The 17,152-nt window shown below is 42.9% G+C and overlaps 1 protein-coding gene across 1 annotated transcript in view; it reads right to left on the bottom strand.

Moving 5' to 3' along the window:
• znf704 (zinc finger protein 704) overlaps positions 1 to 17,152 on the bottom strand; it is a 54,383-nt gene that overhangs the window by 3,384 nt on the left and 33,847 nt on the right. The window contains exons 3-7 of the mRNA XM_026155794.1: positions 6,528 to 6,631; positions 5,170 to 5,447; positions 1,760 to 1,860; positions 1,245 to 1,539; positions 56 to 193 (exon numbers count right to left, since the gene is read on the bottom strand). Of these exons, the coding sequence (XP_026011579.1) occupies positions 56 to 193; positions 1,245 to 1,539; positions 1,760 to 1,860; positions 5,170 to 5,447; positions 6,528 to 6,631 (916 nt within the window). The remainder of the gene's footprint in view (positions 1 to 55; positions 194 to 1,244; positions 1,540 to 1,759; positions 1,861 to 5,169; positions 5,448 to 6,527; positions 6,632 to 17,152) is intronic.

Raw genomic sequence — 17,152 nt, 5'->3', positions numbered from 1 at the left:
TGAATAAGAGAAAGACGAGCTGCGTGAAAGCAAAGGCTGAGCCAGGCTTTCTCACCGTGGTCCCGGTGAAAGTGACGGGTGGCGACTGCCAAGAGATGCTGAAACTGGAGCTGTTGGTGGGAGTGAAGCTGGTGGACGCCGAGCCGGCCGAGTTGTTGTTGCTGCTGGACGGGATGGACACTGGAGCCGTGGCCTGAAGGCAGAGGTCAAAGGTCACTATTTTTAACTTTTATTTAAATTCAGCATATTGGAATACTTTTATTTATTTTAGTATTTGTTAATTGATGCAGAGCTTCTTTGTATTGGGATGTCAGACAGTGGTTAGTGAAATCCTCTTACGAAGCCTCAAGCTGAACATTTTTTTCTGCTTTGAAACTCGATTTAATGATCAAGCGCCCTGAAGCATACCTTGCTTTAATCTCTTTTTTTGCTTCCAATTAAAGCCATAATTTATAAAATTATCATTTTGTGCTCAAGACCATAAACTAATCAGAAAAGTGTTAATGATGTCACAACCAACAGAGCTGAGGGTCTGTTCCCCATAGACTTAGTATCAACTGGAACCAGGGGAGTCTCCCCCTGCTGGCCATTAGAAAGAAAGCAGGTGAATGACTTCCCTTTTTTTTTTTACCCAGAAACTACACCTGTCCTTTACATGTTTATACTGCAGGCTACTGATTGGCTGGAGATGGGACTTTTCCATCTTTTCTGACACCGAGTTTACCCAGAGGAGGTTTCTTTTTTTGGGTCAGATTTCTCTTTCTATTACATTTTTTTGTTAAAAAAACCCTCTTTTGTTATTTTCTAGGTGAGGTAGATTTTAATGGTCGGATAAATATACTTTATTCAAAGAAGGTTTTTTTCAAGGCAGATTTTTGGCCTTTATCAGAAACATAACTACTCATGTCAGACCTCAAGCGTGCAGCTCTGCATTAATATTAGATGCACAGATATTAATGGAAAGCTAATGGCGGTTATTCTTCAAACAATAATCTGAAAACCGAGGCTAAAATAGATAAATTGTGTCATTTTTCAACCTTTAATTAATTATTCAAACCTGCTGCTTGTGTGTTGATAGACCGCAACTGTTAGCACAGCTGCTATAGGGAGGGAGGGACCACAAGTCGCTGCGAGATCTTTAGTGTGTTTACGAACACTGTCACACATCGTCAGCGTAACAAGGACCTCGATAGTAATGTGTGAGAAACTGAGGGACGTATACAGAGCACATAAGTCTTCATCACCTGGTAGGCATGGTCTGTGTGGATGAGGTAGAGAGCGCTGGGTGCAGAGCGGCTGAGCGGCGTGGTGCCGCCGGTGTGGGGCTCCTTGGTGTCAGAGGGTTGAGTCGGTTTATGGGAGTCTGGCAGCTGGCTGACCGAGGGGAGAGGAGACGGGGGAGGAGGCGGGGGAGACAGGACAGAGGGCGAAGCTGGGGACAGGCTGCTCAGCCCGTCGGCCACTGAGTCCGTGTTCAGCTTAATCTCCGTGTAGTAGAAGTCCTCCTCACCGTCGCTGAGGTCTGAGTCACAGTTACGACTGGGAGACGAGCGCAGGGGCAGGACAGACAGAAATACATCATGAATGTAAATCTCCACCTAAAGGTCAGGTTAGCCATCTATCCAGTATCACTGGGACATATTACTATGCTGATAACCTGTAAGTCATCAACCAGAGGCAGGATATGAGCAGCAGAGCCGTTTTTGAGGCTTCGAGTGGACTTTATCTCAGGTGTGTATGCAGACCGTCTGTGTCTTACCCCAGGTGGATGGTGCGGATGTGTCTCTGAATGCCAGCGGCAGTACTCAGCACCTTGCCACAGTTCTTCCACAGGCACTTGAACATCACCTTCATGGAGTTCTGCAGGAGACACACAGCACATCAGTGTTTCGCTGGCGCTCTGATGCCAACTTCAGAGAGTCACACGCAACAACTGCAGGGTACATAACAAGAAATCGTACACATGAAAGCTTCTTTTCTCTGAAGGATGTGTTTTTTAATATCTGCCATTAACACGGAAAAAGTTTATCTGCACCACAGACATGTTCAGATAAAGGTTACAGAAAAATATTTTTTTAGGTTATAGAAAAACTCTCATTTTCATTAACGAGCAGGTGTACCTAATCAAGTGGACAATGTACAGTATAAAGTCACTGATAACATTACAGTTCGTTTAAGACTGCACAGAAATGAAAATTCGCTCAGGTAGCAAAGTAGGTACAAAAAAATATATCCACTGTACTATTATAATCCATTTAAAAAGTGTAAAATTTAAATTGCAACTTGCTCTTTTTTTGCACATCACATGCCATTTTATTTTAAACGAACAAACACATACATAGAAATTACAACATTCTGATGTAGGGGCTGTTTTTAGAGTAAAATAACCATAATTTACAAAATTAAGGCGATATATGGAGATAAATGAAATTTCTCAGATTAAACATGCTGCTGCACTGCCTCACTAACACCCTGCTAGTATTCATTGTTCAACGTCATACCTGTCCTAGATTAAAATGCAGATATGCCATGTTTACGTTGGGAATTTAAAGGATTTAAAGGACTTTAAAAATGCAGTCTCCTTCAGAGTGATCAGTTTATGATACCATATTTAAAGTCTTTGCGTTACACTATAAAGTGTCACTTTGAAATGATGTAGATTAAAACTAGGGAGGAAAACAAAATAGACACACAGCTTTAATGCAGCATCTATCTCTGGTGTTACCGTGGACACAATGGCGGTGATGCTCCAGTGTCTCTGATCTGCCTAATGTAATTAAACCACCGGCGTCCTACAGAGACCGTGTATTGTTTTCATGGAGTAAAAGAGCCCCGTGAACTTCCTCCCTGCCCTCCTGCACTCTCGCTCCGAGCTATTATAAACGGTCTTATAGCCACGTCTGTCAAGCTATTGTTAAGCAGGCTGATTTAACTTTGACAACATGTTTTATTTCTAATTTTCTCTCTCTTTCAGAAACACTCTCACACATACACACAGCAATCACGTGCCCCCCTTCCCCGATTGCATTGTTTTGTCTTTGCGTAACAAAAGCCGATTTTGTGTGTTGGCGAGCGTGTGCGCCCCTTTAAAGCAACATTTCACAGTTAATTAAATGGGGAGCCTCAAACGGTGCGGCGCTGCCAGGAGAAAAACAAGAGCACGCGAGTAGCATGTAGATAAGTTCACGAGGAAGCCTGGCATCTGCACGTATAGATTGTGTGAGTGCGACTTGTTAAGCCAACATTATAGGAGCTTTCGGAGACGCTGTTCAAGCCTCCGTCTGCGCTCTCTTCCTTTTTCATGTAATTCCTGTTAGTCACTCTTTAATTTTTCATCCACAACCTTCATCTCTCTTCCCGTTTCTCCCTCTCTTTCTCCTCCCTCCACGCCCTTCTTTGTGATCTTCCCAATTATCCGAGTACACTGCGCCAACGTGGAGCTCACTAAAGAGTCTATCGATTTCCCCCCCCCTTTTCTTTTCTTTTTTTTTTAGGCCAGCAGAATCTTTTCTGTTTGCCGTTGAGGGAATTCAAATCATTACTGTGTTTTTGAGAGGAGCTACACGTGAAGGCTGAGGAAGTAATTATTAAGGACAAATGTCTGGGGAGGACACACTCAAGCAGCGAGAACGGAAGAGAGAGGGGAGAAAACAGAGGCGAGAGCAGGGGAGAGGAAAGAATGAAAGGAGGGGGAGATGGATGATACCGTCGGCAAACTGGCACACAGGAGCGCTGATAAGCAGAGGAGAGCCCCGAGATGAAGGCAGAGAGAGAGAGAGAGCGACGCAATATACGTCGGACAAAATAACGAGTGACAGCGTGGTGTAGATGTGATGAGCTGTCAGTGGCGCGTAGTGATGAGACGAGGTGAAATGATTAGTGTGAAAGAAAGTGTGTGTGTGGCCAGGACGCGTGACACGAAACTCAAGACCGGAGCAAAAAAGGCTTTGTGTCCTTTCCTGTCCAATTTCCCTCTCCGCCTATCAGTCAGAAACTAAATTACATCAGTAACCTCACAGGTTAATATTGCAGAAGAGAAATCAACCAGCTCATGTACATGTGGCGGGATCTCAAAGACAAGTTCACGACCTTTATTCTTACCTCCAGATATGCCTGCTATCAGGATCAGTGCGACTGTTTCCTTCAAAAAAAGCTTTTAATGCACCACACGGTAATAAAAGTGAAGCCACAAGTGGGACAAAAGCACCTGGGAAACATATCATCATATCTCCTTCCCTTAACCCCGTGATGATTAACTACTAACAGTGCCGATGTTTAACAATGAAAAACTGCTACCATGTTAATATGGTTGTATCAGAAATAATCCAGTGCTGATAACTCCCTGATTGACAGTCATTCTTATTTCTCTTGATGCTGCATTGATGGCAGATGTTTACCAGGTAACTTGGCTGCTGATTGTTATCCATGAAGCATAACTGCTTTTGTACAGTTAAAGTTCTTCAACAGTATTTTGAGTCTAAAAACACACACTAACAAAAATTAAGTTTAACCATTGAGTTTGGCTCAAATCTTTATTGGCTTCGTCTCTTTTCTGCTAAATTTACAGAACCATCGAGATGATATTAGCATAAATTCAACTGACTCGAAAAATCGTGTTGGGAAAACACAGCGTGCAGTGGTTTTCATCATTTTGAAGGGGCATTTGATGCTCGTCCTTGTTTTCTGTGTATATGATTTTCGCTGTACAGCAGTGATACTCGCTTTAAAGATTTCAAATAACGAGGTCAACGCATGTACAAGTAATCCCTCACAGGGAGTCGGCTCAGTCTGCTATAAACACTCCGTTTCATGTGTTTTTTGTCCTACTCTTGGCTCTGTCATTGAGTAAGGATATAGCTAATATGATCACCTCAGTGGCCTCACCCTCCTCCACCCTCTCTTTAAAAGAAATGTGCCTTAAAAAGACCATCTGTGTCAGACAGGGGAAGCGCATCAAGATCACAAGGCGAGAGGCAGGGTACACCCTGGACAGGTCGCCAGTCTGTCACAGGGCTAACACAGAGAGACAGACGACCATTCAGACTCACATTCACATGGATAATCTAGAATCACCAATTAACCAAACCCCACTAAACTCATGTCTTTGGACTGAAGCCGGAGTATCCAGAGAACCCACACAGGATTTTTACCCAGCTAAACTCTATTCACCTTGCGCTTGCGAGGGATGGGCTCATCAAAGAGCAGGCTGCTCCCGTCCTGCTCATCCAGAATGGGGTCTTCAGGTCCTGCGGGGCCAGGCCCCACCCCTCCCAGGCTGGGTACACGGAAGGGCTTGAAGCTGTCTGCAGAGAGCGGTGGGGATGGTGTGGAGGGGTTGGACTGATCGCTCGGAGCAGACCAGCTCCAGTAGCCCCCCGAGGAGCTGTTGCTCGATGGGGTGAAGGGTCCGGCCGAGCCGTTGTCTTTCCACGATCCACTCAGACCCTCTGAAGACACAGAGGAACAGGAGATGGAGAGTTTATCTAACAGAAGCTCAAACTTCTTTAGTTATATCTGTAAATGCTACAAACACAACAAAGGATGAGATCAAGACATCCAATTAGGTTCAGACAGCTATATTTGCACTTCACAAAAAAAGAGCCTCCCAGAAGCAGTCTTCACCATGACACAAGAAAATAAAGGTTACTCTCCTGTTGTGTGATTCCACCGAGACACTTCCAAGGTCTTCTTTTTTTTAAGATCAAAGAAGAGTTTCTTTTGAATATCAGCCACAAAAGGCATTTCACTTAGTGAAGCAGGGGAAAACTTTGCAGTGATTGTACATGTGTGTGTGTGAGAGAGACAGAGACCCAGTTTGGTTTAGTGAAGCTGCTTCCTGGCAGGGTGCCTCTCTCTTCTCTCTTCACTCGTTTCTTCGGCAGAACATTTAACATAAAAGAGGATGTGGCTCAGCAGCAGCACAGGCTCTGAGTGGTCAGAACAACAAGACTACTGGTTCATTTGAGAGATATCAGCAGTGCTCTGTGTTCCGTGCACGCTGTGTGATCTCAAACTACATGACTACATTTAGATAAAAAGTGTACAGTTAGCATTTAAAGCCCAGTTTGTTCATCTGTGCATGACGTACGGCAGTGACACCACGTGCACGGTGGTTGGCTGCGCGTCTGCTCGGCTGGAAGGACAGCAGGCTGGTTACAAAGACCGCCTAAATGGTTTCACAAGATTGCAGTTGTGGGGCATTTTGGACTTCCGCCACTTTGCCGAGTGGCAGAGATCCAGACTCATTGTGCTTTTCTTTGGATTCCCACAGCTCATTGATGAGATGATCCTACAGCACAGCAGGTGGCAGTAATTTATCAACCTTAAGCTTCCACATGCATTCACAAGATAACAGCTGTGAGGGAATGAAACACAGCGTACAGGAAAACACACAAATTATTGGCTCAGCGACTTGTTTTAGTTCGCTTTTCATAAAACTTCTGCTATGTTATTAGAAAAATAGCCAAGTGACGCATAAAAAGGAAATATTTATTTACGGCTGTTTATTTAGTACTAATGATGCTTACCACTGACTCTCACAGGTGGGCTCCTCACCAGCGGGCTGGTAGAGAGGCTCGTCAGCACCATAGCGGCCGTCACTTTGTCCATATCCACTTCCTCCTCCGACCGCCTGTGGAAACAGAAACAAAAGAAAACTTTACTGAGCTGCTTCCAATCAGTTAAAGAGAAAGACCTGATAACTCTCTTCTTCACAAATAAGTCCAGACTATTACACTTTTTTCTTTTTAAAACGGATAACAATAAACACACTACAGGCACATTACCATTTACAGGAAGCTCGAGAGCTCAGCATGTGTTTGTCTTCTTCGCTGCTCGGCCCGGTGTTTTTAGAGGGAAAGCAGATGTTGAGGTTTCCATGCTGCTGCGATGACTGCAGCAAAAACTGCTAATTACATTCAAGTTGGGTTTTTTTGTTTGACTGATGCAATCACCCAGACACCATTAAGAAAAATAAACAGCTAACAGAATAAAATACAAATAGAAACTAGGAAACTGATTTACTGCACAGGATGTTGCAGGCTGCAGAGATGACACACTTCACCCCTGTTGTTAAAAAACAACAACAACAACAATAACGACAACACCCAGCATCATTACTGATGCATGCAAAAAAATAATAATAATGAAGAAATACGAGGAAGTCACATAAAAAAAAATTCAATATTGATCGTCTCTGCAGTGTTGCAGTATTCTGCTTTGTGCACGATCCTACTGATAAAAAACATAAAACAACAGGGCAGGAAGGAAAAATGAGAGAGCGGGGACATGTAATAACATTCACCGCCTCTTCTAATGGACAGAACAAAGCACCGCTGTCACACCCACCGCTGAATACCACAGTCAAAGGCTAGATGTCGTTCTCAGTGTTTATTTTTGGAAGGGTTTTGAGGCGCACACGCTCGGTTTCAAGTTGACTCAGTTTAAGAAGCCAATAAACACAGCTGACATTGAAACTTAAGGTTACTAAATGCATCCGTTTTGTGTGTAGATACAGAGAGGAAAGAAAATGTGAGTCTAGCTTTATCTGCTAAAAGTTTTCCAGAGTGGAACCAGCCTGCAGAGAAGAACAAGGTGCAGTTTTGCTGCTTTGGCAGCAGGAACAGGAGAAAGAAATTTTAGGTCAGTGTTTGGATAATTGACAGCTCTCCTAAAATGTTTATACACGGAGAAAGACGACTGGTTATTTGCTAAAAGAAGAGTGCAGCTGTTTAATGACTGCATGCTGATGAGCCACTGACAGGGTCACGTCCATGCAGCGGTGAAAACACTCAAACACATAAAGATGATCTCTACCGGGAATGCTTGCTGGAAGGTAATAAGTAAATCTGCGGTCTCAGGTGAAACGGTAACTAAATGTTAATTAAAAGCGGGTTTCATTGCCCAGAACAGCGTTCTTGCTGACTCAGAGTGGGCCTCTGGGAAGCAACAAGAGAGGAAGTGTGATCGATCAGCAATGTGTCAGCCACACTGGCCTAGAGACCAGTCAGGGTAGGGAAACGTGTATGTCCTGACAGGTTGGTGAGTGTTTGCTGGAGGCTGCTCCCTGTTACCAGGTGAAAGTGGTCACAGTGAGGGTGGAGCGCCAAAAAGTTCCTTGTGAGCTCTTTGGTCCCTAGCAGATTGACACGGTCGCCAAGGGTTTGCATTGAAGACACCAAGTGATCGGCAAAGACTCGCCATTTACTCTCTGAGCTTTAGTAAAAAAGTGTGAAACGAACTGGAAACGGAGAACGTTCACCTTAAAACTTTTAAAGCTATGCCTCAGCAAAAGATGCAGCTTTTACTTTGAAGGTGAGTGTTCACAGTTTCTGGTTTGCGTCACACCTTTTCAAAGTTCACTGAAGCTCAGTGACTAGTTTGCAAGCATTTGCAGTCTTTCTTGCACACCGTCTACTCCTGACTGAAGCGATTGTGGGGAGGATTTCGTTCCAGCGTGGTATTCCTTCTTATGACCAATTTCATGCTGGCAGCAACTTCACCAGTGACAGGTGGTCTCTAGGACGGCGTGACCAGGACTTTAGCAATCTACTTCAGTCATTTCCCTAAAATGGATCCAGCACTGGGTCGAATGTACACAATTCTGATAAAAAAAACTTTTACTGATCAGATCTGAGGAGCAGTTTTCACAAACATAAAACAGGTGAAGCTTTATTTAAAAGACATTTCGTGACTTTTCATTGGAAAAAGAAGAAAAGAAGTTAAATATAAATGCAACGACAGGTTTACGTTGTAGAGAGGCTCTTTAATGCCAGCATCTTCTTGTCAGTAGTTTCGCTGTGAATAAAAGACACTTTAAAATTTATGTGAAAGTAATTAAAAGCGTATTTACTTCACAGGGGAAAAGAAAAGAGCGATGTGAGCAGAGAACAGGAGCGCGCTAACAAAGGAAGAGCCTAAGCCTCCATTAGCTGATATCTAATTTATTACCCTTTCGGCTGTTGAATATGATGTCATTACAGCCTCCACATAAATCAAGAAAAGGAGCTGCACGCACAAATGCCACTTTTACCCCTGACCCCCCCATCTCCCCCAACCAGCCACCCAACATCACCATTAGAAAAACCCACTTCCTGGTCACCTTGGGAGGCCATCATGTGACTGTAGATATTATATCCACGGTAACAACGACAGACAGTAATTGCTGGGCGCTTTGTCAATCTTGAAATATGAAAGAGTAAATCCCAGGAAAACACATTAGGAAGACTCATAATTAAGATGTGATGTATGAGATGACGAGGACGAAGCTGAGAGAGCGGGAAAAGGGAATTTCCCAAATCGCATTTGTCATTAGTGGCCTTATCAAACTTAGTTTCCATCCAAGTGCTTATTATGGCTGTAATTAAACACACGGGGAGAGCATGCATGCACGCGTGTGTGTGTGTGTTAGAGAGAGGCCCGTTAAAACACATGATACATGTGACACAGGAGACAGGGTGGGATGGTTAATGGATCGGTAAGTGAATTCTGAGAAATGAACTTTATACCCTGGCATGTTTGTGTGCGTCTCTGTGCGCTTTAATATTCTTACTTCACTTTATTTGTAATAAAACATCTTCTCATATCCGATCCCTGGAGCTTCCTAAAGGGAACATTATCTTGGATGTATAGCTTCATCAACAGAAAACTAGACAGGAGGTAAAGGGCTTGTTTACTAATGCAGATTACATGAAATGGATCCATGTAATTTTATCTTGCTGCTGGCTATTCATAAATGGAAAATGAGTTTACACTATAGATGCTGTTAATGCTGCTAAACCTTTAGAGACTGATAAGGTTTTTGTTTTGTTTTGTTTTTTTAAAATGACCTGAACAAAGGCCGCGGACGCTTTAACCGATGCTTCTGTTCAAGCAGCGTTACCAAATCGAATTACCTCTCTTCACTTTACAGCTGCCCCCGAGCTCTTTTACTCTAAAAATGCAAATATGTCACTGTTCATGGACAACCCTCCCACAAGATGATTTCACATTTACATACACTCAATACACAAACCCAATCAGCCAATCACATGACAGCAACTCAACATACTGATGCCAATGAGATCTGCTGAAGTTCAACCAGAGCATCAGGATGAGGAGGAAAAGTGATTTAAGTGATTTTGGCTGGTATTTATTTTAGAAACTAAATAAGAGTGTACATCACTGTCCACTGACAACAGACCCATGAGATTATAAAGACACTTACAGTATCACACTTTATTTTAAAGGCAGCAGAGTAATTATAAACCTGCATGCTGCTTTTTGTTTTTCTTACCCCTTCCTGCCCTCAGCTCTAAATTTAAATGCATGCGGTAGTGCTAAAGAAAATAAAGTTTTCATTAAAAATAGAAAGACAGCACAAAAGATAACACAACTGTGGCTGTGTATAAATTTTTATAAACATAAATAAATAAGCTGCTGTAACTTTCTAAATTATAAAATCTAATTATTTTGGTCTGTATGTTTTTAAAATACTAACAATGTTTTTAAAAATGTAAAATGTCAAACAGACTGTGTGCAATCACATATTGGAAAATCTGTAAGGACAATCCAATAAAGCAAGTGAAATATGCACCTTTCTGCGCTCTCACTGGAGCTGGAGTCTTCAAGCTGCAGACCAATAAGGTGCAACGCCAAACCAACAGGAGGATCAGGCCGGTCTCAAAATACACACAGTCCACAATCTGAAGACTCGCTTTAGTTTTTGTTGTGTTTTGATGCAGTTTACACACCTAACAGCTTGGTTAGGTTAAGAAGAATTTCATATTCTTTCAACACCGAACAAGTCAGCGAGAGCGACTCTGACGGAAAGGCTTGAGGGCAGAATTTTCCCCATATGTGCCCACTCCCACACAGACCTAAGGCAAGGTTTTATCCTATCTTTTTTCTTTTAATTATTCACCTTATATTATTAGACGAGCTTAGACTGGTTAATGGGCTGAAGAGAACATAAAGCAAAAACAGAAAAGAAGTTGATTCGGGCTATTCGCCGTCTCACAAAGACCTGCAGATCACTGCCCGACTGCAGGGAAAATCATGAACATATGTTGGAAATGACAGATTAGAAACTAAAGAAGTTAAAATTAGAAGTAGAGATAAGACTGTGTTAACCCTCTGTGGGAATGGAGGCACAAATAAAACAACAGCTCCCTCTTCAGGGGACTGTGATGAGCTTGGATGAAGATGTGGCGGTTTGCCAGTGTGTGGGTGTGTGTGTGTGTGTGTGTGTGCGCAACAAGTGGTGAAACTTGTACTTCCACAGCCAGATGTGCCTACTCTTTTTAAGGCAGTGAATACAACAAAACAAAGGGCCTCCATGAGAACAAATGAGACAGGAAGCGGGGTCACGTTCTTCTTCTTTTTTTTCATGTGTAAAGTCAGGTCGCCACCATAGAGGGGGGACGTGGAGGGTTTGGTTTCAAACAAAACACCGGGCAGGAGGAGAAAGGGGGGGGGGGGAGAGACAATAACAGGGGGCTCATGTTACCGTGGCCACCGTGGTTTGACAGGTAGATGGAAGACAAAGAAATGGAGGCCTGTCTTTGTTTTTCATCACATTTTTTAAATTTTAAATGAAAGAAAATACGTGGAAGGTGGAAAATATATAAACGTCTTACGAACGGGTTAAGTTTGCTGTTTTATCTCAGTATTTAAGGTAAACGCCGCCATGTGAGTCCAACAGACTTTCCCTTTATTCCACTGGATAGTTACAGGGAGTTCATACGCCAAATATACCAAATAAAAGCTCAAACGCTCCTGATCACTCGTTATCCCAGAATTTGACCACGCACACTCAATTCAACAATCCTCCTTTTTACAGTTAATGAGAAAAAAAACCTCTGGTCAGAGTGAATAACAAGATCCCGTCAGAGACACAGACTCTTTAAAATCTCTAATCTTTGTTTTCTCTTTCTCCACACTCCCTTTTTCTTTTCCTCCCAAATGCCTTCAAACTAACTGGGCCAAGGTCAGTCTGTGCACACACACACACACACACACACACACACACACACACACACACACACACACACACACACACACACACACACACACACACACACACACACACACACACACACACACACACACACACACACACACCCATACACAACATGCACAAATGCCTGGTAGCTTTACTTTATATATCACCCCAAAACTATCAGTCATTTTTAATGAAGGCAGCTGAAAGGTGTGGTGGGTTACAGGAATTCCCCTGAAACACAGGCCAGCGCTGCCAAGCACACTCGCCGCCCCCCCGACTCCTACACTCTTCCGTCTCCTCGCCTTCCCTTCGCCCCTGCTGGACTCTGTCTCTCTCACTTTTCACTCCTGCACTTTGAGCTTCTCTGACTTTCTTTTGCCATGGATCACAGTGGGAGCGAAGTTAAAAGTGTGTGTGTGTTTTATGCACGCGTTCACTTTGGATCCTCTTCTTTGATGCCACGTGGCGTGTGGTGGTCTCCTCCTTTTATAACAAGCACTGGACTATGAAGACTATTTCCTCTTCAATGCACTCTTATAAATCAGAGAGCTCCTCCTCTGTTATCTGCTTATCTGATTTTCTCCCCGTTCTCCAACACACACAAACTGCCAAAAGGCATCTGCGAATGACACGGAGCTAACATGCATGAAGGACACAGCTTTTGATTGGCAGGTGTGTATGAAGGGAGACGCTCAGGAATTTCTTTGACATGCTTGTGTGCATCGCTCAGAGATGTTTCTGATAGCGGTTCTTTGTTGGTAAACACGCATAAACAAAACAAAACAAAAAAACACTGTATTTCCATAAAAGCTGAGACGCAGCGGGGTCAGACTAAAGCAGAGCATCGCCTATTCAATTTCCTGAAGCACACTTGGGCCCGGGCTATTCACAAGGTGGGCATAATTGTGTCTGTGGGGCTAGTACACATCCTGCCAACAGCTGCGAGACAGTGTTTACCTCTTTGCAAAGTCAAACGTGGCTCGTAAGCAGCATCAGTTTTTATGGCTGCAAAAGGAATTCAACAGCACATAGAGAGCGTGTCCAAAATAAATAATCTCCCTTTAGTGTTGTCCGTTTGCTTATTTATAGACTTGGAGCATGAGGTATACTGGCAGTTAGGTTTATGCATTTTTGGATGCTGGCACGACTTAGCTTTAATTGCAAGCCTTGACCTAAATGCTGCTTTCAAGTTTCACAGTCATTTCAGTGCACAGCCACCTGTTTGCAGTAGCTCATGTGAAATGCTCGCCTTTAACCGTTTTGCGCATACTTTGCGACACCCAGAAACTCTCGTCTGAAGCCCGCGGACAACAAGAGCTGATATGTTGTTTCCAAGACTTTATGTCTTTAGTTGGGACTTCAGCATACAGTGAATTCACCATCAGCTTGACATCGTGACGTGTATAATAATCCACTTCTTTACCTTTGAAAACATTAGAGTTGCTCTCACCATCTATTCAGGTCAGTGTCCATGTAGACCAGCAACGGCCGGCCAACTTGGCTTCGTGTTGTGAGCAGAAAGCGTTGCACTTTATTTGCGCTTCACAATTCGACTGGAGTATTTTGTCTTCAGTCAGTAAAACAGGTGACTTACTGCAACTGTAAACCAGGCATGCGGCACATCTAAAGTAAACACTGCAAATGCAGCAGAACCTGTGAAACGATATATTAAAATGGCTGAAGTTGAAAGTGTGTAAAGTAAAGCAAGTATTTATCTTTAATCTGTAATTTGAATGTTTTTGATACATGGCTGCCCGTTTACTACTGCAAATACATCTGAGGTAAACGTTATTAAAGCTGATTCTGCTTCTTTATTGATTTAATACTTTATTCCATCACATAATCACAAGTATTTGGAACTTATTCACTTGCAATTTAGAGATTAATGTGATTAGTTCAAATACGAATTTTAATTATTTCGTTTTACATTTTCCGACTTAATAGATTAAACGACTGATGAAGAAAACAATCACATTTTTTCACAGTGAAAATATCCATCAGTGGCAGCTGTAGCTTGTCTAATGATGTGTGGATTCATATCTTCTTCTTTAAAAAAAGAAAAAATTCTGATCAATGTCTCTAAAGCCAGTTTGAGATCAACAGATGGTCTGAAGCGATGCGGACGCTGTGCATCAAGATAAAGTTGTTAAAGCGGTCAGTCTACATTTCTGCCCTCACCTACACCCTGGAGGATTAGGCAGTGGCTCAAAGAATGCGATCGCAGATTCAACTGGCAGAAATGAGCTTTTTCTAAATGGTATTTTGGCTACTCTTCCGAATCGAAAGGAACCAGTCGAGGTGGTTTGTGTAGTTTAGAATGAGGCATTTCAGGGATGTCTCAGAGATTATGTCTCTCAGGTGCCCTGGTAACCCCTCGACATCCCCCCAGAGGAGCCACAGGTGGTGGATGGATTTTGACAATCTTTTAATCATTTAAACGCTATTATCAAAGAAAAAGATCCAATTTAATCACGGAAGCGGACGGCATCTGTTTATATATCACTGTAATCTGAGCATGTCTGAGTTTTGGTCTGCCTGTCGGATAAACTGAGGCATGTGACGACCTCAACTCGGCCAACAACCAGTCAAGAATTATGAGCTGTTGCACAGTTTGCTGATATTTCACAGTACACCAACTGATTAATCCCATTAAAGCATTGCCACATTAGTTTATTTCATTTACAATAATGTTTCTGAGCTGCACATCTGTTTTGGGAGCGACACAAACACACACATAAACAAGCCATATAATCAAAGGACCTAGTCATCTTTCTAGCCATAACAACATATGCACTGGCCTCGCAGCCAGCTTCTTGAAATAGGAGCCGTGGGCATCCTTCCTTTCACGCAGACTCTGCTTCAGTCCTCAGAGCTGAAGTGCCAAACCTCCATCTGATTCACTGTAACGTGGGTTTCATGGTGAACTTCAGTCCAGATCCTTGGGGCCCTCTTCTTAGAAATGTCAAGATGCCCACATTTAGTGTGGAAACATCACAATGGAAAAATGGAAAAAGCAGATGGTGTTAAATTACAAGCTGCCTTCTTTCTAGATTTGGAGAGGAGAGACCTTGACTGAACCCATGAGACTACACGCAAACGAATAACAATGCCACGCTTAGTCATGATTGTTGTAATCTCGCATGGACGTGGCATTTCTGACACAACATCGCGGTTCTCTGGTTGATAAACGAAATAACTGTAGTAAATACAGAGTTCTAATCCGTCTCCTATTTTTATAAATGAAGCTTAAGATCGAGTTAAAACTTCACAGCTGTTTTTTTTTCTTTTTTGAATGGCACTGGCCTGAATCGAATTTGACAAACTACACACTAATTGAAAGCACAGCAGCCTCAAAAGTGCAACCCCAACACTGCAGCAACACCTTACCTCTCATATATCTGTGTAATGAGAGCCGACAGTCGTTCCTTTTTAATCATAAAACGGGGAGTTCACGTTAAGGGGTAAAACACACAAAGACGGAACGAGACGACTTCTTCTTCTTCTGATTTGGAAAGTCAAAAAATAAAATAAAAAATCAGACCCTGAGAAAATTCTCGTGCTGCGAAGCCTCTCGAATTCACTGCCCCTAATGAAGTGAGGCCAAGACATAATTATGAGTGACTGCTGACTTTCAAAGCTTCAAAGATCAAACAAGGAGACGGGACAGTGTTCGAGAAAGTGCTTTACATGATTAATATCAATCAAACCCCGAGAGGCAGAGCAAAGTGTTTCTGGTTTGTGAAAAATCAAATATGTTGAACGAGAGCCTGAAAAATCTGCCCGACCACGCCAACACCATCATCTCCTTAAGCCCAGAAAATCCTGCACACAATCTAAAGTAAACAGTGCAGAGAATGGCTCACTGGATGTAGAGGGCTGGTCACGTATAGATTAGTGAAGATGATGAAACCATTAAGACTCAACGATAATATTGCTGAGAGCCACAAAGCGTCTAATCATTGGCTTTCGGTGGCAGCTAATTAGTTGATTACACATTAGCATGTTTTAGTTGTCGGCCTCTCTCTCTCTCTGTCCTCCAAACACGCAAAGTCAAACACACAAAGCAAAGCGGGCATGCTTACACATGACAATCTGTGCAGATGGAGACGGACACGCACCGTTTGCTAGGTTTTAAACAACAAAAGCAGACACTTTTCTCATAGCTACAGCTCTCCCCTAAGTGAAAAACAGGGCGTGGCATTAGCTGGGCAAGTAGCCAAAGCCCTGTGTGTGTCTGTGTGTGTTGCTTCCATGTGCACCCAGCCAGTCACAACTGTACAGTGTAACTATTTGCAGATCAACAGAGGAAGTTGCACGCCTTTGTCCTTCTCTGCCTCTAATGTACCGAGAGCAGATGTGGCATGTTTTCACGTGGCGATTCGGCCTCTTTCTCGGGCAGTATCCCCTCAGAGTGCACTTCGTTACAGGTACACAATGCCAGCTCTTCTGTGGCTCGATCTCATTCTTTGTTGGAGTACAGCTGATCTTTAGTATCACAGAAAACACGGCCTCTTACTACACACTACACCGCTGGGACAGAGAGTGTGCACACAAAGACGAGAAGAAATTAGATCATAGATGTAAACAGGCACACGTGTGTGTGTGTGTGTGTGTGTGTGTGTGTGTGTGTGTGTGTGTGTGTGTGTGTGTGTGTGGGGACAGGGTTAAAACAATTATTTGCACTTAGATATATGAGTTTGCTTGACAAACGAGCAGATAAATGTGGCTTAAGAAGCCCTCAAGCTTCAATTTTCATTCTGACAGCTGAAATTATAATGATTTTAACATCATCTGCACCAAACAGTCTTTGAGCTGCAGATCACTCACAGCCACTCACAGAGTCAGTGAAGCTGAAAACCTGCTTATTAAAATATCCGAAAGACATTCATATGCTACTCGTCATTGTTGACTCATAATCCCCCCCCCCCCCAAAAAAAACCCCTCCTCAGTGTCAGATCAATTTCTGGCATGACGGCCGCAAATGTTAAGCAGCAGCTGTCTTTCATGATTTTTATGTATTACCGTTAAAGAGGCAAGTCTCCTTTTCTCGGAAATCACCAGACTCTTACAACCGAGCTTAAATAAGAAAAACATTATAACTGCTGCCTGCAACAGCCAACAAGTCGGGAAAATCAGAGACATCACCATTAGAAACGATAATAAAACGTTTAA

This window comes from Astatotilapia calliptera, chromosome 22 (assembly GCF_900246225.1).
Source record: "Astatotilapia calliptera chromosome 22, fAstCal1.2, whole genome shotgun sequence".
NCBI lineage: Eukaryota > Metazoa > Chordata > Actinopteri > Cichliformes > Cichlidae > Astatotilapia > Astatotilapia calliptera.
The sequence above is the reverse complement of the archived record's forward strand: the minus strand, read 5'-3'. Positions and strand labels throughout refer to the sequence as shown.